Consider the following 25,919-nt stretch of genomic DNA (forward strand, 5'->3'; position numbering starts at 1 on the left):
AGGCAGATAAAGGTGGCGGAATAGTGCTTCAAGATAAGAGTGTATACATAGCAGAAGCAAATCGTCTGTTAGGTGATGTGAAGTCATATGTACCTCTACAAAGAGACCCAATGGATATCTATCAAAAGGATCTCAAAATATTCCTCTTAGAGGCAAAACATGAGGGAATCATCACACAGGCAGAATTTGATTTCTTATTCAAAAGAAACCCTAGAACACCAGTGTTTTACCACATACCAAAGATACACAAAGATACAACTAACCCACCAGGGAGACCTATTGTCTCTGGGGTTGAGTCTATGACGTCCAGCGTGTCCCAGTATGTTGACCATTTTTTACAGCCTATGGTGGTCAAGTTAAGATCACATATTAGGGACACGCTGCATGTTATAGACTCAATCTCAGGGATACCTTGGAAATCCACTTACATTTGGGCCACATGTGATGTGGCCTCTTTGTATACATGCATTGGTCATACAAAGGGAGTGGCAGCAATAGCACATTTTTTGGAAAAGGACAATCTTATCAACAAAACACAGAGAGAATTCATTTTAAATGCAATCCTGTTCATTTTGGAACATAATTATTTTTATTTGGAGATGATTACTATCTTCAGATCTGTGGAACGGCTATGGGCACCCGCTTTGCCCCCAGCTATGCAAACCTTTACATGGGCCTATGGGAGGACACTCATGTGTGGGGTAATGCTAGGCTGGGGGCGGGCTTGGTGTACTATGGCCGTTTCATAGACGACCTGATTTTCATCTGGGACGGTGAACAGGAGGCATTGAGTGAGATTCTAACAGCATTTAATGACAATCAGATGGATTTGAGGTTTACTTTTGATATAAATAAATACAATATTAATTTTTGGGATTTAGAATTAATGGTGAACAACAAGAATGAAATTGTAACAAAAACATTTTTCAAAAAAGTGTCCACAAATGCATACCTACATTTCAACAGCAACCATTACCATAAATGGTTGGAGAACGTCCCCAGGGGCCAATTTCTCAGAATCAGGAGGAATTGTTCTCTTGATTCAGACTACTTGGCCCAGGGGGACGCTCTTGTAAAATAGTTTGTGGACAAAGGTTACAATCACCATAAGGTCCTAGAAACTTTTCAACAAGTGGGCCAACTGGATAGACAAGAACTTTTAGATCAGTCAAAAGGCAATATAATATCCAGAAATAGAAAGAGGCAGATAAGGGACAAGAATGAGATCTGTATCCCACAATTTATAACACAATTCAACTGTGCTTCACAAAAAATTAAAAATATATTAAACAAACACTGGGGAATTTTGCTTAATGACCCAATCATAGGCAAAAATCTACCACCCAAAATACCGGTGATATTTCAGAAAGCCAGAAATATAAAATCAATCGTGGCACCCAGTAGACTGAAAAAAATCAGAAATGCTGTACAAACAAATAAGAACGTAAAAAATGGTAATTTCCTGTGCAATCGCTCAAGATGCCTTACATGCAAACACTTAAAGAAGACTGAGAGTGTCACATCCCACTCTAATGGATCAGTACATCAAATAAAGGGCCATATCAACTGTCTGTCCACTCACATTGTATATGCCATCACATGCCCCTGCAGGCTTCAGTATATTGGTAGAACCAAAAGGGCCCTATGTATACGATTCCTGGAACATCGACGTAATATAATTCATGGGTTAAAAACACATAGTTTATCCAGACATTACGAATTGAAGCACAATAAAGATTCGTCCTCATTAGTAATCATGGGGGTTGAGGCCATAAATTCTACACTTCTGAGTGGAGACAGGCATAAATTGCTTAATCTTAGAGAAACATGCTGGATCTACGAATTGAATACACTGAGTCCAGAAGGCCTGAATGATTGTATTGATGTCAGCACAGTCATCTAAATCCATTTCTGTCTATATTTTGAGATGGATTTTTCTCCTGTTTTCTTTTTGCTCCCTATCACTATTGGATGGGTTATGTTACATGTCTGGTGACCACGGAGGTCTGGGTTGAACATGTTTACATGTTCCCTTCGTGATCGCCAGACATAGGTTATTATTAATAGTAATTCACCCATTTTGGTGTATTATTTATGACAGCACTCAACCATTTTGTTTGAGGGTTCATAATATCGGTAGCACACATCAAATAAATTAACACATCAAATAAATCATTCACACACACAAATAGCATAGTACCGTACTAGGGCACATCTATTATAGTTTGTTATTTTAGCATAATTTGGATTATGTATTCACATCTATATTTATATTTAATCACTTATCACGTATACATAGATTTCTTTTTTCACCTTCACAATTCTCAAACCCCCTTTCCTTCCCCCCCTCCCCGAACCCCTCCCCCTCCCCCCCCCCAAACCCCCCCCCACCTCCCCCCCCCTTTCTCCCCTTCCCTCTTTCCATCACACCGAGGAGTGTTGGGAGACAAGCTGAACCATGCAAATTTGCTGGGCTGACCATTCAAGTGACCTAGGATACATGTCCGGTCTAAACTTCCAAAAATATATTTCACTAATGCTGCTCTCTTCCACGCTGGTTCTATTTTATAGTTCAAATTGTAACCATACTAAAAGATACTTTCACCTCCAATTTATGGGATACCTATCAATATTCATAGTCACATACACAAATCTCTCAAATTATTCTACAATAATAAGAGTAGAACCATCCATAAGGGATTATGGTTTCAATCTTTATCCATAATAATACTAAAAAGAAAAATATAAATAATACATTAAGGTATAAGTCATTCAATTGTATAGAGAATATTATACTCTTCCTTATTCATCAATTGATCCACCCTCCTCAAGCCCCACTTATTTTGTGTTAAATAACACCTATCTCTTCTGTTTACCAATAGATTCATTGGGGTATTTAGGATATCTGTAGTTATACCCTTATAGTATGTTTAATTAAAACAGATAAGAATATTGACAAAAATTTGGTTTTAATAATTGAAATGTATAACTGTTGCTAATATCATTTATATGAATGTGTTGGCAATTACAGTATATCCTTTTGATACCTTTAGATATACCCTTGTAGTCCGCATAACAACAAAAAAAATAGACAAGGACATCAACTACAAGTTGGTTTTAATAATTTTATAGTATTACTGTCATTCATTTATTTTTATATACATCACTGTGTGCTGGCAAGTATTCAATAATGTAGATGCAATATTGGTTGTTCATGTGTGTACATAATTTGTTCTACTTACAATTTAGATTGCCAACACACTGTTTTTTGCCTATTAACTAATCAAGCTAATTGGACTCGGGGGGTATATAGTATGAGACACCACACACCCAGAGTCCACCCCCTGAAGAAGTCAGTCAATCTGATAAAACGCGTAGGGAAGGTGTGCAGTGGACTTTCCAACGCTTGCCATTGAACTGCTGAGAATCTGTACCGGTCCGGTATCTTGGACGATTCCCGTGACGTCATCCGCTGGTCCGCGGCATCTACCGTCCCCGGTGGGAACTAAAGATCATCTGGTGGTGTGTACCGGGTGAGAGACGATCGTGGAGCGCCTGATACGTCAGTTCCTGCAGGCAGTGAACAACGGAGGCAGCATTGTGTTCCAGTGGAGTCACGGAGGGACAACAGCAGCAAAGCAGCGTTTCCTGGTCCTAGGAGCATGAGTATTACTCATACAATGCTTTTAAATGTTTTATGTTTGTGAGTTCATTTTTATTGAGATTTTTGGGAATTAAATATATCGATTTTTGCACAGTAATGCACTAGGATTTGGCGCTTTTTTTCTTATATCTTTCTATGCAGGTGGAGAGGGAAGTCGTTGTGCCCTTGTAAGAAGCTGCCTGTTGGTCCTAATAGTGCTACTGTTACTCCCCCATTATTGGACTTATTTGTTGGACTCTAGAGGACTATCTGCATTGAGCAGATTAAGGAAAGTTCACAGCACCACACACATTTTTTTGTTTAAATTGTATTTTTTAGTTGCTTTGATTAGACATTCATTATGCACTATTGGTATATTAATTAATCTCATTATTTAAGGATATATTGTATCATTTTATCATATATTAATTCATTAATATTGTGTTTATATATTTTTAATCCACTAATAGTCTATTTATAGATACCCTATATTTCTGGCTATTCACACACGAGCGCAGACCTTCATTGTATATATTATATATATATATATATATATATATATATATATATATATATATATACAGTATATACACATACATGATGAACCAATATACAAATAAATGTAGAAGGGTTATCAAAACCAAAGTGTCCTACAAATAACGCTTCTTCATACAGACACACTACAATAAAATCAATTTCCTTTAATAATCCTAACTGATCTCACAATCTAATTCATCAAATGCCAAGGAAATGCCAATGAAATGCCAATGCAACACCTCACATTCCAATCAATACATTACAACCAATCAAGTAAACAAAAATCAATTAGCAATCATTATTTACATCCCTAAACAATTAACACTCCATCCCGAACAATGAAACAATTAACTAATTCACGTCTGGAGCAGAACAATTTAGCCTGTGAAAAAATATAAGTACCAACCAAAATACAACCTTAAAAACCAAGGCTATCTATCCCTGACCTCCCTCAAACACACAATACAATACCAAGGATTATATCTATCTAATTTAAAAATACTTTAAACACACAATAAAGCATAGCAGCATAGACAAATTAATTTAAAACACATCAAATCAAGCTTTTAAAACGGTTAATAACCGCTATGGTGATTAAGGGGTTAGGGGACATTACTTTGTATGTTTTAATTTTTGTCTCTGTTTTGCAGCAGCGGAGGGGCCATGTGCAGGTGGGTAGTGGTTAGTGGGTGTGGGTGTGGTTATTTACACGGGATTCCCCTCCCCACATTTACATACAGTACACTGCACTCACAGAAACACAGGCCAGGGAGATTTAACTGACACAATAGGGGGAGGGGGTCTTACACAAATTAGTCAAAGCAGGGAAGTTTAACAGACACAATAGGGGGAGGGTTTTTTACATAGATTACAGTGAAGGCAGGGAAGCTTAACACACACAATAGGGGGAGGGTTTTTTACATAGATTACAGTGAAGGCAGGGAGGTTTAAAACAGACAATAGGGGGAGGGTTTTTTACATAGATTACAGTGAAGGCAGGGAGGTTTAACACACACATTAAAAATATGTATTTAATGTATTTATTGTTTATTCTGCCTTAACCCTACATTGCCTTAGCGGCTATACGCTATGGTCATGAAGCAGCATTTCTGTATTTTTAATAATATTGTGCAGGAGCAAGGTGCCCCCTGAGCATTAATTTCTGGCTCAGGGAACCCCCTGCTCACTGTACAATATTATTAAAAATACAGAAATGCTGCTTCGTTACCATAGCACATAGCCGCTAAGGTAAAGAACGATTCTTTATTGATGTGTGTGTTTTATTTATACTGTACATGTGAAGAGGGTCTCCGGAGCAGAACCGCTGTGGTTTTAGGTCCGGGGACTCCCTGCTCCCCGAGATACAGGCCCCTTTAGGGGGTGCCGGTATCCCTCTGCTTGGTTTACAGGCCGTGGTCACGTGATCGGGACCTTGAAACGCAGAGGGATACCGGCACCTCATGAAGGGGGCTGTATCTCGGGGAGCAGGGGGTCCCCCGACTTGAAACCAGCGCGGTTGAGCTCCGGAGACCCCCTGCACATCTACACTATAAATAAAAATGTATTTCAAATGTATTTATTTATATTCATTTATTCATTTATTTATTTAGATTTTTTTTTTTTTTTTTGGGCAGCTGCTGTATGTGATTTTTTTTATTGTGGGTAGTGGGGGAGGGTGAAGGGGGTATTAGCCCCAACGGTGGTTGTTTAGGGCTTGCGGGGGGGTGAGTCCATGACTTTGTCGGGCTTTCTCCGCCATCTTGGGAGAGGAAAGAAGCCAGGGAACCTCCATGGTATGCAGTTCCGGCGAGCGGTGACGTCACATTCCGGAAGTGACGTTCGCGGATGCCGGTTGCAAGAAGACTGCATGAGAAGAGCCATGCTATAGCAGAGACTCGATTCCCAATGCTGTTTTGCCTCGTAAAGCCGTAAACCTCCAATTGTCTTTTATATTTTATAAATTGCATTTTTATCTACACTATGGCTGTTTTTTTGCTTTCTTAAGATGTGCTGACCCATATACCAAACCTCCGGAAGGGGCTACATCACAGAGTTTACATTTGATTCACAAGCTCATGTTCCTGCTACTTTTGTGAGTAGGAATTTTGTCTAGTATACATTTGTTTTACACTGATTTACAGTATTACACTATCCACTTTTTCTCGTTTTTTGGGCACTTGGCGACGCTCCCCTGGAACTTCATCCACACCATTTCTGCAAGACTTTTGGAACAGTCTTTTTTCGGGGTCAAGTGATAAGTTGTTTTTTGCCTTTTATTCACTGGTAATAGTATTTATCACTGTTTATTATAGTTAACATAATTTGTTTTTCACTGTACACTTTTTATAATATTTTTCACTTAGATATAGCATTTTTGTATGCATTATTTGATCTAATCACTGTCTGTGGTGGAGTAGATCGCCATCTAGTGTTTTTTTTGGATATTCCTTACATGGCAGGATCAATAAGAGGAGGAAATATTCATACAAAGAATCCATGTTACTTTCTGTGTAAAGTGACACAGAAAGTCCCCTCTTTTCAGCTTCTCCTCTGTGGGACGGTGAGATCTCTGTGCCCCCAGAAGAGGTTTCACAGCATTTAAACAGGATGTGGGGTGTTACACTTTGCATATTCACCTCATTATAGGGCTCAGAGTTATAAGAGCAGCGAGAACCTTCTCATTAATGAGACACCACACAATGCACTTTATTCCTCTCTCACTGGTTATTAATGCTTCAATGTAGTCAGCCATAAAAAGAAAAAACAGTGAATGGGAAAAAATAAAAAAGGGGGCTCCAAAATTCCTACTCACACTTGAGTAGTAGTAAAGTAGCACATGCGGCGTGATCTTGGCTGAGAGGCATCCCTGAGGTTTCCCCTGGCAGTCCCGGAGGGTGTTTCCTGAAGACCTGGCGTGACGTCACCCGAGCCGAGCGGATGCGGGCAGCGTGGTGGAGCGGCGACTTGCCAGAAGCTTATACCATACACTTACTGTGCCTTTGATTGATTGCCACACTGTAAGCCTTCATTTGTGATTATCATAGTTTTTATACTTTTGAGTGATCTGCACTATGGCATGTGGATCTTTCTAATTTTGAGATCTGCTGAATCTATCATATCGTGAATCCAGTAACCACTGCCAATGACTGGATTTGTGCTACTTTATTACTACTCAAGTGTGAGTAGGAATTTTGGAGCCTCCTTTTTTATTTTTCTCACCTTCACTGTTGTAGCATTATTGCACTATATATTGTGTTTTCTTTTTATGGCTGACTACATCGCTCCCCTGGGATATGGAGGAATTTGTGTGCGATAAGACTCTGAGACAGTCTATAATAAGGGTTGAGAAGATGTTTGTTAGCCTCTTATTATTATATTTTCACATCAGCACGTGGTGGTGTATTGTTATTATATTGTACATCTATATATTCACGTTTATTGATTTCACATCACTATTTATAAACGCACAATTTATTATTGGTTTATATACTCATTTATCACTGGTATTTATACGCTGTATTAAGCACTGAGTAAGAGTGTTAGAGCGCCATCCAGTGTTTCTATTTGATTAATGATTCAATGTTGTATGTGCACAGATGGGATGGATACTCCCCCAGTGTATTGTGAATAATAGTGATAAAAGGCACTAACTACTTAAAATATAATTAAATGATACTACGTGCAAATACCAAGTGCAATTAGCAATATGTGCTCAATATTAAACCAAAATACAAACAGATAATAAATAACCCTGCTCAAACCCTCTGGTGGGACCTGTTTCATGGGTTCCAAGAAGTATGATATATTTCAAACAATCCAGGAGGAGCATATATGGGAAGCAAAAGAACAAACAGTGCAAAATTTAAGTGCAGACGTCTTGCTAAAGAGATTAATGATGAGATGTAATCTTGGCTCTAATGCTATGTCTACTCACAAGATGTCAGTGGTAAAAATGCGATTAGCAGATAGGGCTGCTACCCAATAGGAAATGATGGTGTGTGGGATTCCCTCCAGGCACGTCTCGTCAATGCGGTGATGGTATATATGAGAGAGAAAAACAGCACTACATAGCGCGATCTGATATATAATACTTTATGTAAAAAAATAGGTATATAAAATGTGCACTTACAATGTGCTAGATTAAAACACGCATTTGTCACAATAAATGTGAGTATAGTGGGCACACCGCAGCTCTCACCGCCTCCCCTTGGTACTCCGGAGCTCCTTCGCCTGCACTTTGAGATCCCAGCTCCTCTCTGTGCGTCCCCCCGTGCGTGTGACATCACGGCTCTGAAGATTGGGAAGCTACGGGTCCCTCACTAGTCCAAAAGGACGCACAGAGAGGAGCTGGGATCTCGAAGTGCAGGCGAAGGAGCTCCGGAGTACCAAGGGGAGGCGGTGAGAGCTGCGGTGTACCCATTATACTCACATTTATTGTGACAAATGCGTGTTTTAATCTAGCACATTGTAAGTGCACATTTTATATACCTATTTTTTTACATAAAGTATTATATATCAGATCGCGCTATGTAGTGCTGTTTTTCTCCTCTACATATACCATCACCGCATTGACGAGACGTGCCTGGAGGGAATCCCACACACCATCATTTCCTATTGGGTAGCAGCCCTATCTGCTAATCGCATTTTTACCACTGACATCTTGTGAGTAGACATACCATTAGAGCCAAGATTACATCTCATCATTAATCTCTTTATCAAGACGTCTGCACTTAAATTTTGCACTGTTTGTTCTTTTGTTTCCCATATATGCTCCTCCTGGATTGTTTGAAATGGATACTCCCCCAACATGAAGAATGAGGAATTTGTATTTAGAAACCCCACTTTTGTGTGTCTTAATTGTACAGAAATGGGAGGGGGTGAGCACAGTCTTTTTAATACAAACTGCTGTTACTCGCTTTACCAAAAACACAATATGAAACAGTGTATCAGCTTCTCATTCACTCAGGTATATTGTGAGCACAGATTTATCTAAGCACCTGGATCACTGAATATGCTGACCTCAGTATAGATGGGCATCTTTATAGGACTTTCCATCCTGGACCTCTGCAGAAAGTTGGCACTATTACCTCGGTCAGAGCATCACCAGTTCCAAGGGAAGGTTCCCCACCCACAGATAACAGAACGTGCTGAGATTCTATTTTCCTGTGAGGACACAGCTGCCCCTAGTGGCCATCTTATTATCTGCATGTTACTAATTACAGGAAAGCAGATACTGTACCCAGCTATTAATATACAGAATGTGTGAAAGCATTTGTTATTACAGTGTTACAAGATCATTCCTTTTTGTTTTAGTCTAACATACAGTAGGGGCATCAAACAGTGAGATCTCCTGGGAGCTGTGATCTACCTGACAAAGGTTATATTTAATACCAGACTGTGGTGTGGAAGGACATGTTATCTCTCTCATCCAGTGGTTATATTGAGGTCATTAGACAAACCTGCCCCTCTTAAATCGTTCCTGGGTGCGTTGGTCCATTCGTATACTAAGAGTAATAAGTTCCTCCAGAGAGGAAGGCCGGGCATGAGTTGCGAGATCATCCTTCAAAGTGTCAGAGAGACCCTGCCGGTATGCGGCGGCGAGTGCCTCATCATTCCATTGGGTCTCCGCGGCGAGAGTACGGAACTCAATCGCGTACTTGGCAGCGGATCTTCGAGCCTGTGAGATGTGAAAAAGAGAAAATGTGCCAGTCTCCCGTCGTGCAGTAATGTCAAACACTTGCTGGAATTCACGCCTAAATTTAAGATAGTCTTGGGTTAATTCAGTCTTATGTTCCCAGAGGGGAGAAGCCCAAGCGAGGGCGTCGCCGGTGAGTAAGGCGTAAATGTAAGCCACCTTAGAACGGCCGGTAGGGAACAGAGAGGGAGACATTTCGAATTGCACCTTGTATTGGTTTAGAAATCCGCGACAAGCGAGAGGGTCCCAATCATACCGGTTGGGAGGTGGAATACGGGGTCCAGCATTACCATAAGTCATAGGGACAGGGGGTGATGGAGCCACTGGAGTTTCCTGGATAGAGAAGTTTGCCAGTTGCTGGTAAACAGTGGTCAGCTGGTTGCTCACAAATTGTAAATGTTCCAAAGAAACACCTTGGCCCACCTCAGGGGGGTCTGCATTTGTTGGGCTCTGCATAATGTCACGCCTGTATGCCCGCAGACCTGGCCAGTCCCCAGTACTGAGGTGGGAAGGGTTTTACCACGCACCCACAGCAGTGAGGGCGTGCCCGGAGTGTGGTATGGCGTTGCCGGGCCTGTAGAAAGATGGTTAGTTATTGTCACGCTTGTGCTCTCCTCACAAGCGCAGGGAAAGGGGGAAGGACCCGCTAGCGAGGTGGGGACGCCGCAGGGGATATAAAGGGAGTGAGTTGCATGCAGCTGGGGATCGGCGCACATAGTCACGTGACCACGCTGTGTGCAGGAGAATGTGCAACGCGTCCGGAGGTGCGGAGCCAAGCTCAGAGACACGACTGGTCCAGCTGCATGTGCGCGCATGCTCTGACAGCAGAGCGGGAGTGCGCGTGTTCTCAGGCACCAATGCGGGGGTTGTGGGAAGCCAACACTTCAGCACAGGAGTCTGGAAACGGAAACCAGGAAACATGGAACAGGAACAGACCGCTGCGTGACACTAGCAGCCGGCCTCAGGAAACAGGGAGCTGAAGTCAACAAGGAGAGTACTCCGCTTCAGCACAGGAGACAGGAACAGACCGCTGCGTGACACTAACAGCCGGTCTCAGGAAACAAGGAACATGAACATGGGCATAGAGTCCAGAGCACACGGTAACATCCAGAGAAGGGAATTGCTTCTTGGAGAACGTCCAGACATCTTAAAGGCATAGTAACAAAAACAGCAAGGTGCAGCGGAACTAACCATAACATAAGGGTTCTTAGTCTAATCCATTGGCCAAGGAATTATAAGCCTGCTGCCACATCAAGGTGAACGCTACTAAGCAGGTACCTACACTACCCGACGGTAAACTAACCTCAGTAGTATAAGAGTGACTGTCCCAGTCTTCCGGAATCCACAGGAGAAGTAAAGGTCCCAAGGAGGTCCAGGCAGGAACAGTATGCGATGAGTACCAGCAGGCACCAGGGCTGGTAGCAAAAGACTAATAGCAGAGAGAAAGTCAAAGAGAGGCTTACTTCCTGTCAGGAGGAAGAGGGCAGGGTTTGCCAGAAAGCAAGATGGTGTTGCTTGCTTCAGAATCCATAAAGACACAGGATCTTGACTCGCAGCTAGAGGGCGGTGATCAGAAGTAAACAGGTAAGGAAGGGACACACCGCAGGGGGCGTGTTCCACGCATCGTTACAGTACCCCCTCTTAAGGATCGAACTCTGAGCGATCCAAGAGACTTACAGTGGCGACCAACTTTATTCTAACTCGGCTAGTACCGCAAATTTGGATATATCCCGGTGATGTTCGGTTTTGTATCGTTTTCGGCCGGAGTGCATTGCGTTACTTTCCCGGCTGTGATTTAAGCATTTTATTCCCGCTGGCTGCAATACTGCAATGCCGTGTAAAAACGCATGGGGGCATTTGCGAGCTGTTGTGTTTGAAGTCTAATACCTTCGCGGTTCAACCTACACAATCTGTGCGCCCGCAGTAATAGTAAAATTGCATATTTAATTTATTTTAAAATACAGTACTGTACATGCTCGGACCCTGTTGGGGTGAAGTGAGGGGGTTCCTAACATCTGGGGGCAAAAATAATTTTATTTATAGGTGCCCTAGAACAGAAGTTCCCACGCCAATTGTCCGTGAACTTGACCGAGGCCCTAAGTAGTTCCCACGCCAATTGCGCGAATATAATGTAAAATAACCCGTTCTGTGTGTCTGAGTGGGTTGAAAGTCGCCTGGTCCTCATGCGGAAGGACCCTTGCCATAGTGGCAAAATATCAGCTTTGCACGACCCCCGGAACCGGAGATCCAAAAAGACATTTTAAAAGCACATTACCAAAGTGGCTTTTTTTCTGCCATGCAAGTCAATGGCAGAAACCTGAACTTTAACATTACCCTGACTCCGTTCTGTTGCCACGAGAGGGTCGCAATTTGCCATGCAATCCTGCCGCAACTAGGACTACATGGTGACCGAATATGGGCCCTCTGGGTTGAACACAACCGGACTTGTGGGTTCCAGGTTTCTGCTCATTCTGACTTAGCCGGTTCAAAGCTTTCTCCGCCATTACGCTCAATGCTAGGACCCTGCTCGCCGGCGTGACCCTTTCTTGCCGCCATTACTGCTGGGACCCTGTTGGGGTCAAGTGAGGGGGTTCCTAACATCTGGGGGCAAAAATAATTTTATTTATAGGTGCCCTAGAACAGAAGTTCCCACGCCAATTGACCTAGTTCCCACGCCAATTTCCCTAGTTCCTACGCCAATTGCGCGCTCATTGCTCTTATTTTACAATGTTGCGGATCTTGCGGCTGTGAGGTCTGGCAGTAAAAAAACAATGCAGTAAGTCTCTACATTTGTTACACTGACAAAGGAGCAAATGGAAACAATGGGAGATAATCATGTTCTTTTATTGGTGGAGTACAAAAACCTTTATTTACAAATACTGTACAATGTTGAAACATTTCAAGTGCACAGCCGTTATAACCATTAACACACAATAATACATACAGTACTGCAGCCTTTATTAAATTCTTCTGCCACATTGAATTCGGAGAAACTTTTACAAAACATTTGTAAAACATGGAGATACCTGATAAATGGACGTTTACACTATGAATATTATATATAGTATATATACTGTACTGTGTATAAAATCTGTTTGTTTTTGGTGCATGGGGCACAGGGAGTTAAAGTGACTTGCTTTTTATGTGCTGTATTTGGGGCTTGTCTTTGGTGGTTTATTCATCCAATTATTATGATGAACTGCCTTTTGAAATTACAGTGCTTGCTGCTAACTATTTCAGCCACACACCTCCAGAGTATTTAATCCCTCCCTAGCCAAGCGTCAATGGTCTGACTCACACTATCCTGACAACAACCCCCCACCCCCCTCTCACTACTAGGTCGTTAACCTTTCTGGGTATTGCCATTGTGTTACTAATCCTCCCTCCCCTAGCCCAGCTTCAAACGCTCAGTACGCCTGCGTGTAATCACACCATCCCCCTCCCCCAACCCTTAGAGGCCTGCTTTGGAAAATCCCCTCTCGAATTTGAAATGTAAATCTGACTGTGATGTGCACAGCACTGTGAGAATTTAGCGTAAACTGATACTGTATTTCATCAGGGTGTGAAAACATGTGTCAGTCAGTATGGTTTACAGTCACGTGTTTTAAATTAAATACAGTACATTCTTTAATATCTTTAAATAAAAAAATATATAAGTATAATGTAAAATAACCCATTCTGTGTGTCTGAGCGGGTTGAAAGTCGCCTGGTCCTCATGCGGAAGGACCCTTGCCAATGGTGGCAAAATATCAGCTTTGCACGACCCCCGGAACCGGAGATCCAAAAAGACATTTTAAAAGCACATTACCAAAGTGGCTTTTTTTCTGCCATGCAAGTCAATGGCAGAAACCTGAACTTTAACATCACCCTGACTCCGTTCTGTTGCCACGAGAGGGTCGCAATTTGCCATGCAATCCTGCCGCAACTAGGACTACATGGTGACCGAATATGGGCCCTCTGGGTTGAACACAACCGGACTTGTGGGTTCCAGGTTTCTGCTCATTCTGACTTAGCCGGTTCAAAGCTTTCTCCGCCATTACGCTCAATGCTAGGACTCTCCTCGCCGGCGTGACCCTTTCTCATCGCCATTACTGCTGGGACCCTGTTGGGGTCAAGTGAGGGGGTTCCTAACATCTGGGGGCAAAAATAATTTTATTTATAGGTGCCCTAGAACATAAGTTCCCACGCCAATTGACCTAGTTCCCACGCCAATTTCCCTAGTTCCTACGCCAATTGCGCGCTCATTGCTCTTATTTTACAATGTTGCGGATCTTGCGGCTGTGAGGTCTGGCAGTAAAAAAACAATGCAGTAAGTCTCTACATTTGTTACACTGACAAAGGAGCAAATGGAAACAATGGGAGATAATCATGTTCTTTTATTGGTGGAGTACAAAAACCTTTATTTACAAATACTGTACAATGTTGAAACATTTCAAGTGCACAGCCGTTATAACCATTAACACACAATAATACATACAGTACTGCAGCCTTTATTAAATTCTTCTGCCACATTGAATTCGGAGAAACTTTTACAAAACAGTTGTAAAACATGGAGATACCTGATAAATGGACGTTTACACTATGAATATTAATTTATAATACAGTATATAGTATATAGTATATATATAGTATATATATATACTATATATAGTATATAGTATATATACTGTACTGTGTATAAAATCTGTTTATTTTTGGTGCATGGGGCACAGGGAGTTAAAGTGACTTGCTTTTTATGTGCTGTATTTGGGGCTTGTCTTTGGGGGTTTATTCATCCAATTATTATGATGAACTGCCTTTTGAAATTACAGTGCTTGCTGCTAACTATTTCAGCCACACACCTCCAGAGTTTTTAATCCCTCCCTAGCCAAGCGTCAATGGTCTGACTCACACTATCCTGACAACAACCCCCCACCCCCCTCTCACTACTGGGTCGTTAACCTTTCTGGGTATTGCCATTGTGTTACTAATCCTCCCTCCCCTAGCCCAGCTTCAAATGCTCAGTATGCCTGCGTGTAATCACACCATCCCCCTCCCCCAACCCTTAGAGGCCTGCTTTGGAAAATCCCCTCTCGAATTTGAAATGTAAATCTGACTGTGATGTGCACAGCACTGTGAGAATGTAGCTTAATCTGATACATGTTTTCACACCCTGATGAAATACAGTGTCAGCCAGTATGGTTTACAGTTACGTGTTTTAAATGAAATACAGTACATTCTTTAATATCTTTAAAAATATATATATATAAGTATAATGTAAAATAACCTGTTCTGTGGGTCTGAGCGGGTTGAAAGTCGCCTGGTCCTCATGCGGAAGGACCCTTGCCATAGTGGCAAAATATCAGCTTTGCACGACCCCCGGAACCGGAGATCCAAAAAGACATTTTAAAAGCACATTACCAAAGTGGCTTTTTTTCTGCCATGCATGTCAATGGCAGAAACCTGAACTTTAACATTACCCTGACTGCGTTCTGTTGCCACGAGAGGGTCGCAATTTGCCATGCAATCCTGCCGCAACTAGGACTACATGGTGACCGAATATTGGCTCTCTTGGTTGAACACAACCGGACTTGTGGGTTCCAGGTTTCTGCTCATTCTGACTTAGCCGGTTCAAAGCTTTCTCCGCCATTACGCTCAATGCTAGGACCCTCCTCGCCGGCGTGACCCTTTCTCGCCGCCATTACTGCTGGGACCCTGTTGGGATAAAGTGAGGGGGTTCCTAACATCTGGGGGCAAAAATAATTTTATCTCTAGGTGCCCTAGAACAGAAGTTCCCACACCAATTGACCTAGTTCCCACGCCAATTTCCCTAGTTCCTACGACAATTACGCGACCAGGCAGTAAAAAATCAGTGCAGCAAGCCTCGACATTTGTTACTCTGTATTTTGTTATACAGTATTATCTAAGGAGCTATCTCTCGAATTTGAAATGTAAATCTGACTGTGATGTGCACAGCACTGTGAGAATGTAGCGTAAACTGATACATGTTTTCACACCCTGCTGAAATACAGTGTCAGCCAGTATGGTTTACAGTCACGTGTTTTAAATTAAATACAGTACATTCTTTAATATCTTTAAAAATATATATATATAAATATATAAGTATAACATGTTCTTTTATTGGTGGAGTCAGTACAAAAACATTTATTTACAAATACTGTACAATGTTGAAACATTTCAAGTGCACGGCAATTATAGCCATCAACACACAATAATACACACTGCATCCTTTATTAAATAATTTTTATGATGAACTGTCTTTTGAAATTACAGTGCTGCTAACTATTTCAGCCACACACCTCCAGAGAATAATACATAATGCAGTCTTTATTAAGTTCTTTACATTTGTAAAACATGGGGAAACATGAGTAATGCACATTTATAAGAATATGATTTAGTACTATATACTGTACAGTACTGTAATGTACTGTATACAGTAATATATATATATACTACTGTATATACTGTATAGTAATATTATTTTTCCTTCTTTATCTTTTCCTCATTCTGTCTGCAGTACAGTAGTTCATTGAGAGAGGAGAGGTTTTGTGTACATCATTACTGCTGTTTATATACTGTACATTTGACTGTACACGCAGATTTGACAGGACACAATGCCCCCACCTCCCCCTAGGCCACCCTTTTTCCTGGAACGACAAGAAAACAAAAACTTATTTCAGTTACTGTACTGTACTGTACTGTATGTGCGTACTGTATTATGGCAGAACTACTGTAGGTGGCTGGTGCAGCTTTCTCTGGAAAGAAAAAAATGGAGCAGTTAGTAGGCAGTTACTGTAGTACTGTCAAACTAGTCTGCTGTACTGTATACTGGAACTACTGTATACTCTGACTATTGGGAAAGAAAAAATCTGTGCCATACTTACCTGTATCATACTGTACTTATAATACTACAGCACTGTACTACTTTCCTGATGCTTACCCATTACGCGCGATGACAATGGGCAACACAGTGGCAATATGGTCTATATATTTATTGCAGCGTTCCACGGTGAGTACATCGCTCCAAAAACTCAGTATGCCTTTCAACAACTCGTCCTTTTTGGAGGGTTTCACCACTTTCCGGATATGGTCCTTCAGCTGATGCAAGACCATTTCGATCGGATTGAAGTCTGGCGATCTGTCATTGGAAAGAAAGGACAATTGGTTTAAGAGCTAAAAACAGTGGGGAAAAAAATGGGACACGGTCTACTGCACTTACTCCACTGACGTCTTCACCCAGTTGATGCCGCGCTCAAGGATATGCGCCGTTGACGCGGTGTGCTTGGGATCATTGTCCTGGTAGAAGCGGTGACCATTGGGGAAGTCGCGTGTGATGTATTGCACTATCTCGGGCACAATGTTGTCTTGGAAGTAAGCTTTATTCATGATTCCTATAGCAAGAAAAGAAAAGTGCTCAAAAAACTGCACAATAGTACAGTACAGTGTATACGGTAAGGCAAGACTAGTCAAGTACAGTGCATTAGGCGACATTATATTTGATAAATTTTACCTTCAAAGATGACAATGCATCCCGGTCCACGCCTAGAGATGGCACCCCACACATGCAGCTTCACAGGGTGTTTTGGCCGCGGCTTCAAAGATAAGCGACCTTTTATGTGGAACGCAAATCTTGCAAATCTCTCCAGCGACACAGTAGACTCATCAGTGAAGATGCAATCCTGGAAAGTCTCCCCGCTGTCGATCCATGCTTGGGCCTGGAGCACTCTTTTGATTTTGTTTGCGTCCCGTATCATGGGGTACGCTCTGTAATGACAAGGAATAAAATTTTTTAGTGGTACAGTGCAGTACAGTTTGCTAAACAACACTTTTACCTCCTGTACTGTCCAGTACTAACCTCACACGTCCATATTTCCATCCAATGCTGCGTCTCATCTTCTTTATGCTGCTCTCGGATACAGACAGATTGTGCTTTTCCTGCAGAGTGTTTTTAACCCTTAATGCACTCCTCTCATCATTCTCCTCACTTATTTTGTCCACCAGAAGAGTTGTCTCTCTACAATGTAAAGAAATTATATTGTTTTATTAATATGCAGCAATATAAAATGTATATAAATGTAATGTTGTAATATACAAAAAATGTATACTGTTGTGTTGTACTAAAAATATAAATATACATCCTAGATACTGTATACCGTTGTAAGATTAATTGAAATATACAAAAAATGTATACAGCTGTGCTATAAATATAAATAGACAAAATATATATACTGTTGTACTATAAATATAAATAGACTAAATATATATACTGTTGTACTATAAATATAAATATACATCCTAGAGATACCGTTGTAAGATTAATTGAAATATACAAAAAATGTATACAGCTGTGCTCTAAATACAAATAGACAAAATATATATACTGTTGTACTATAAATATAAATAGACTAAATATATATACTGTTGTACTATAAATATAAATAGACTAAATATATATACTGTAGTACTATAAATATAAATATACATCCTAGAGATACCATTGTAAGATTAATTGAAATATACAAAAAATGTATACAGCTGTACTACAGTATAAATATGTTGTAATATAAATCAACAGAAATAACAACAGTATTACAGTAGATACAGAACTGTACTGTAGATGTACAGTACAGTTTTATAGTAGATACAGAACTGTACTGTAGATGTACAGTACAGTTTTCTATATATTTTTTTTTGGTTAAGTTTTATAAATATACTTACGCGTTAGTTACCCTTGGTGCCTTTTTGCGGTCTCTGTTTTTTCCGTATGCATGATAGCTCACGGTGGCTGCTGGCACAATGAGGCCAGAAGTAGCTAACCAGCGCTGGATATCTGCAATTCGGTGTCCGGTCGTGTACATCTCCTTAATTCTCATGCTGAGATCCTTGGAAATCTTTTTAACGGGCATTGCTGCGAGTAGAAAGAAATACAAACACAAGAATGTATATTCGATGTTTAGTCGATGTGTATTCTATGTGCAGTGAATCCACAAAATGGATGGTGTATTTATACGTTAATGACTCACATTAGAGTACACCCACTTTCAACACCTGTACCTGGCCGCCATGCATAAAAGTCACACACTTTGCATAGCCCACCACTCGCTGATCTTTATCTGAGCTTGTCCTTGTCCAGATACTGTACTGCATTGTGCCACCTGCTTCCATGGAGCATCCCCGGTTCTATGGACGCAAGAACACTCTCACCTCTGCTGTGCCTGTCACGCTGAAAAAGAGAAAGGCAGCAGCCATTTCCACGCCAAGGCAAAGCGACAGGCTAAGGCCAATAAAGAAAACATTCTGCTGACCCCAAAGGCTAAGGGTTTTCTTAGACGTCAGCCTTATTATGTGAAGAAGATATACGGTAATACGCTCTCTACACAAAACGAATGGCAGCCATCCCATCGAATCCGCAGACCACTTCCTCATATATGCTTTGACGACTCTGCTGTAGCTGTCCCGGAAATCCCGGAAATCTTCAGCCCGTCTTCTCCACCCCCATCTTCTCCGGTTCCATCTGATGACGCTGCCGCCTCTGAAATCCACGGGTCACTGTCTCCTTTGCTCTTAGACGACTCTGCTTCTCGCCCGGAAATCCAAAGGTCACTTTCTCCATCCCTCTTCGACGACACTGCCGCTTCTCCTCTACCGGGTATCCACAGGTCCCCTCCTCCACTCTCCATCGATGCCGCTTCTGTCCAGGGAACCCCCATCTCATCCTCCGTTGCACCCATCCCCCCAGATGTCCACACGCCATGCACAAGCAGCTCATTAGACCGGATCCTGAATGGGATAACTGTGGATCTCCCCGGGAACTCTATTGTGCTGGCAAAGATAGATCTGGTTCTGGAGACAATGCTAAATGTGGAGCAGCGGGTGCTACAAATGGACCAACGGATGCTACAAATAGAACAACGGATGGATCGACGGATGGAGAAGATAGAGGCTGATATAGCGGGCATACATTATTTGCTCGGTGTTAATGCCCCTGTTTCCCCGATGCTGGAGCAGGGGGGTGACATGGATGTGATGAATGGGACATTGGACCCCCTTCCATCACCAAGCGCACCCCCATCACCAAGCGCACCCCCTCCACCAGAAGATGCAGTGTACATGTATGCCATTGAGGAGGACATGACAACCCCGTCAAGACCACGCCAGGAGACAACCCGGCGACCATGACTGGAGGAAAGCTTCCTCCCAGACAACCTACCATCGCCCGTCGCCTCAAGCACACCCGTTCCCAAAAGACCTACACCCGCTCGCATAGAAACAGTGCCCGACATCACCATGTGCGATCTGACATCGGCGTTCAGGGAGAAGTATAGGGTGAGGAGTGCTGGTATACCCCACAAGTATGCCTTGATCATTTTTAAGCACCATGTTCCCTACTCGTTGTACTGCGAGTGGGTGTTCAAAGTGAACTACGATGGGAATCGCCAAAAAAAGGCCCTTCCTGCCAATTTAAGGGAATAAAATGTGGAAGAATTGCGGAGCTTTTATCCTGTTACAGATCCTGTAATGAAAGGCGTTAGAGACTGCATTAATGGCGTTTTGCGCCATGCAAGGAATCGGCCCTGGACGGACAATGTGGAGGATATTCAGTGAGACCATACTGTTGTGCTGAACTGTATTGTACTGCACATGTTGTGCCCTACAGTACCTGCTGTACTTAAACAGAGGAGATGTTGTTGTGTGTTTTTTTTTACACAGGACATGCACAACTCCAGTCCCTGAGGGCCGCAAACAGGCACGTTTTTCAAAGTTGCCCTGAAAACCTGCCCTGTTTGCTGCCCTCTAGGACTGAACTGGTGCAGGTCTGACTGACAGTGTTGCGCACCATCCCACTGTACTGTTACTGTTACTTAAAATGTTTCAACATTGTATTTGTAAATAAATGTTTTTGAACTGAGTGCACCAATAAAAGAAGATGTTCATTTCTCTCACTGTACTGTGCATTGTTTCCATTTGCTCTTTAGTACTGTACTGTATAACAAAATACAGAGTAACAAATGTAGAGGCTTGCTGCACTGATTTTTTACTGCCTGGTCGCGCAATTGGCGTAGGAACTAGGGAAATTGGCGTGGGAACTAGGTCAATTGGTGTGGGAACTTCTGTTCTAGGGCATCTATAAATAAAATTATTTTTGCCCCCAGATGTTAGGAACCCCCTCACTTGACCCCAACAGGGTCCCAGCAGTAATGGCGGCAAGAAAGGGTCACACCGGCGAGGAGGGTCCTACCATTGAGCGTAATGGCGGAGAAAGCTTTGAACCGGCTAAGTCAGAATGAGCAGAAACCTGGAACCCACAAGTCCGGTTGTGTTCAACCCAGAGGGCCCATATTCGGTCACCATGTAGTCCTAGTTGCGGCAGGATTGCATGGCAAATTGCGACCCTCTCGTGGCAACAGAACGGAGTCAGGGTAATGTTAAAATTCAGGTTTCTGCCATTGACTTGCATGGCAGAAAAAAAGCCACTTTGGTAATGTGCTTTTAAAATGTCTTTTTGGATCTCTGGTTCCGGGGGTCGTGCAAAGCTGATATTTTGCCACTATGGCAAGGGTCCTTCCGCATGAGGACCAGGCGACTTTCAACCCGCTCAGACACACAGAATGGGTTATTTTACATTATACTTATATATATATTTTTTAAAGATATTAAAGAATGTACTGTATTTAATTTAAAACACGTGACTGTAAACCATACTGGCTGACACTGTATTTCATCAGGGTGTGAAAACATGTATCAGTTTACGCTACATTCTCACAGTGCTGTGCACATCACAGTCAGATTTACATTTCAAATTCGAGAGGGGATTTTCCAAAGCAGGCCTCTAAGGGTTGGGGGAGGGGGATGGTGTGATTACACGCAGTCGTACTGAGCGTTTGAAGCTGGGCTAGGGGAGGGAGGGAGGATTAGTAACACAATGGCAATACCCAGAAAGGTTAATGACCCAGTAGTGAGAGGGGGGTGGGGGGTTGTTGTCAGGATAGTGTGAGTCAGACCATTGACGCTTGGCTAGGGAGGGATTAAAAACTCTGGAGGTGTGTGGCTGAAATAGTTAGCAGCAAGCACTGTAATTTCAAAAGGCAGTTCATCATAATAATTGGATGAATAAACCCCCAAAGACAAGCCCCAAATACAGCACATAAAAAGCAAGTCACTTTAACTCCCTGTGCCCCATGCACCAAAAATAAACAGATTTTATACACAGTACAGTATATATACTATATACTGTATTATAAATTAATATTCATAGTGTAAACGTCCATTTATCAGGTATCTCCATGTTTTACAAATGTTTTGTAAAAGTTTCTCCGAATTCAATGTGGCAGAAGAATTTAATAAAGGCTGCAGTACTGTATGTATTATTGTGTGTTGATGTAACGGCTGTGCACTTGAAATGTTTCAACATTGTACAGTATTTGTAAATAAATGTTTTTGTACTGACTCCACCAATAAAAGAACATGATTATCTCCCATTGTTTCCATTTGCTCCTTTGTCAGTGTAACAAATGTAGAGACTTACTGCACTGTTTTTTACTGCCAGACCTCACAGCCGCAAGATCCGCAACATTGTAAAATAAGAGCAATGAGCGCGCAATTGGCGTAGGAACTAGGGAAATTGGCGTGGGAACTAGGTCAATTGGCGTGGGAACTTCTGTTCTAGTGCACCTAGAGATAAAATTATTTTTGCCCCCAGATGTTAGGAACCCCCTCACTTGACCCCAACAGGGTCCCAGCAGTAATGGCGATGAGAAAGGGTCACGCCGGCGAGGAGAGTCCTAGCATTGAGCGTAATGGCGGAGAAAGCTTTGAACCGGCTAAGTCAGAATGAGCAGAAACCTGGAACCCACAAGTCCGGTTGTGTTCAACCCAGAGGGCCCATATTCGGTCACCATGTAGTCCTAGTTGCGGCAGGATTGCATGGCAAATTGCGACCCTCTCGTGGCAACAGAACGGAGTTAGGGTGATGTTAAAGTTCAGGTTTCTGCAATTGACTTGCATGGCAGAAAAAAAGCCACTTTGGTAATGTGCTTTTAAAATGTCTTTTTTGGATCTCCGGTTCCGGGGGTCGTGCAAAGCTGATATTTTGCCACTATGGCAAGGGTCCTTCCGCATGAGGACCAGGCGACTTTCAACCCGCTCAGACATACAGAACGGGTTATTTTACATTATATTAGCGCAATTGGCGTGGGAACTACTTAGGGCCTCGGTCAAGTTCACGGGCAATTGGCGTGGGAACTTCTGTTCTAGGGCACCTAGAACAAAAATTCAATTTGCCCCGCAGATGTTAGGCACTGTATACCACTGTCAGTATACTGTGGAAGACACATAATGAAACGATACTGAACATGTAGAATAAATGCATAGTTTTATTTATTCGGGTTAGTTACACAGTATACTGTACGGCAGGAAAACTTCAGCATACAGTACAATGTTATCCATCGAAATCCCCCCATTAGCCGTTTTCTTTTCTGAGGAAAAACAAAAAAAAAAAGTTTTAATGTACAGTAATGGTCAGCCCCCTAAAGAAGTACCCAGCCAGCCCCACCAAAATAATACAGCAACAACACAGTACTCACCATTGAATTTCCAATTCAGCTACTGTAGTGCCGGGGCCGGTCCACTGCCAGTCCAGCTTTCTTCATCATCCACGTCGATAGTTAGCAGGTGAATCGGGAAATCGCTTAGGTAGATGCAAGCTTCATCCAAACTGCACGCGAAATCCAGCTCAGACTCAGGCTCAGGGTCAGGGTTGTCACTGACGGTGGGACCGTCATTGGAAGCCGGTGCTGGTGCTGGTTCTGGTGCATTGCTTGGCAGCGACTGTCGTTTCTTAGTTGGTTTTAACATGACCCTTTGCCTTTTGCCGCCTCCATGATCATAGATACCGGAAAAACCCGGTGTTACACACCAATACCCTCCAACAAATTGGGGCTCAATACGGTGAAAACATGGATCACTGCATAACCTTTTCCTTACTGCACGCTTCCAGGTATGAGGAGGTGGCGAAAATTTGTAATAGTCATAGTTTTCAATAAAATACTGATAAATTTGAGCAACTGTTGCCATCTTATCCTCTGTTGCATTAATCGCGGCCCATATTAAATAAGCGTAGCTTCTGTCAGGTTTTTGGAAAGCAGGCTGCAATTGAACACTCATGGCGGGCGGGTCTCTGGAGAATAGTGTAAGCGAAACTGGTCTTTGTCTTTATTTAATATGTAAAGCCTAAATTGATACATTTTTGCAACTCTTCCTTCAGTCTCAAGGCCAAGGCCAAGTTACTGTACAATGGCACACTGTGGTACAGTATCTTTTTTAAACGAAACACCTGCAAGCCCACACATTACAAGTACTGATTCGGCGCATTACAATTCATGAATTTATGCCATCTGGTGGACACGCGAAGCATTGCAGCCTAATAAATCCTGAACCATTTTAAATTAACACATCAGCCGCGTGTCAGCCGGGCATCACCCCTAGTTTGGAACGCGGCATGCTCCAGGTGAACAGTGTCACATTCCAGGAACCTGCCAAGTACAAACCGGTGATTTGTTAGAATAAAGTCTGCCGCTGCTGTAGGGGCAGCGATGCATAGGAAGGTAGGCTCGCAGCTAGAGGGCAGCGCCCGCCACACAGAGAATCAACAGGGAATCTTGACTCGCAGCTAGAGGGCGGCGCACGCCATACAGGGAGACATCAGGGAAACTAGGCAAGAGGGCAGTGCCCGCCACACAGAGCATCAACAGGGAATCTTTACTCGCAGCTAGAGGACGGCGCATGCCATACAGAGAGACATCAGAGAAACTAGGCATGGGTAGAGAATACGCCACAAGGAGGCGTGAAGTTGATTTGCAGCTGGAGGGCGGCGCACGCCGTCACGTGTACGCGCCACGCATGAGAGAATGCGTGATGCGACCGGGGGTGGCCGGGCTCCGTGGTACGAGTAGGGAACCGCGGGTGCGTGCATGCTCTATAAGGAGAGCGGGAACTGAGATGCGGCAGGTAAGGAGGGAGCACGCCGCAGGGGGCGTGTTCCCCGATTCCTTACATTATCCCCCCCTTCAGGATCGGACTCCGAACGATCCTTACTAGACTAGGGGGGACTATAGGATCTCCCAACATTACAGGGGTACAGGAACGGGCCTCTGCATGGAGCTAGCAGCAGGCCTCAGGAACTTGGAACATGGACACGAACATGGCATGGAACATGGAGACAGGCGGGGCCACCTCTGGGGGTCCGTTTGTTTGGCCGGGCATAATGTCACGCTTGTGCTCTCCTCACAAGCGCAGGGAGAAAGGGGAAGGACCCGTTAGCGAGGTGGGGAGGCCACAGGGGATACGAAGGGAGTAAGTTGCCGCGCAGCTGGGGATCGGCGCACATAGTCATGTGACCGCGCCGCGCGCATGAGAATGCACGACGCGTCCGGAGGTGCAGTGCCTATTCAGAGACATGAGTGATCCAGCTGCATGTGCGCGCATGCTCTGACAGCAGAGCGGGAGTGTGCGCGCGTTCTCAGGCACCAACGCGGGGGTTGCTGGGAAGCCAACGCTTCAGCACGGGAGTCTGGAAACGGAAACCAGGAAACATGGAACAGGAACAGACCGCTGCATGAAACTAGCAGCCGGCCTCAGGAAACAGGGAGCTGAAGTCAACAAGGAGAGTACTACGCTTCAGCACAGGAGACAGGAACAGTCCGCTGCGTGACACTAGCAGCCGGTCTCAGGAAACAAGGAACATGAACATGGGCATAGAGTCCAGAGCACAAGGTAACATCCAGAGAAGGATTGCTTCTTGGAGAACGTCCAGACTTCTTAAAGGCATAGTAACAAAAACAGCAAGGTGCAGCGAAACTAAACATAACATAAGGGTTCTTAGTCTAATCCATTGGCCAAGGAATTATAAGCCTGCTACCATGTCAAGGTGAACCCTACTAAGCAAGCACCTACACTACCCGACGGTAAACTAACCTCAGTAGTATAAGAGTGACTGTCCCAGTGTTCTGGAATCCACAGGAGAAGTAAAGGTCCCAAGGAGGTCCA

General features: G+C 43.1%; 1 protein-coding gene across 1 annotated transcript in view; it reads right to left on the reverse strand.

Moving 5' to 3' along the window:
- Window positions 1-25,919, reverse strand: part of LOC142464645 (uncharacterized) — a 755,558-nt gene that overhangs the window by 534,251 nt on the left and 195,388 nt on the right. The window contains 1 exon segment of the mRNA XM_075568010.1: window positions 10,759-10,772. Within this exon segment, the coding sequence (XP_075424125.1) occupies window positions 10,759-10,772 (14 nt within the window).

The sequence above is a fragment of the Ascaphus truei genome, chromosome 13 (genome assembly GCF_040206685.1).
Source record: "Ascaphus truei isolate aAscTru1 chromosome 13, aAscTru1.hap1, whole genome shotgun sequence".
NCBI classification, from domain to species: domain Eukaryota; kingdom Metazoa; phylum Chordata; class Amphibia; order Anura; family Ascaphidae; genus Ascaphus; species Ascaphus truei.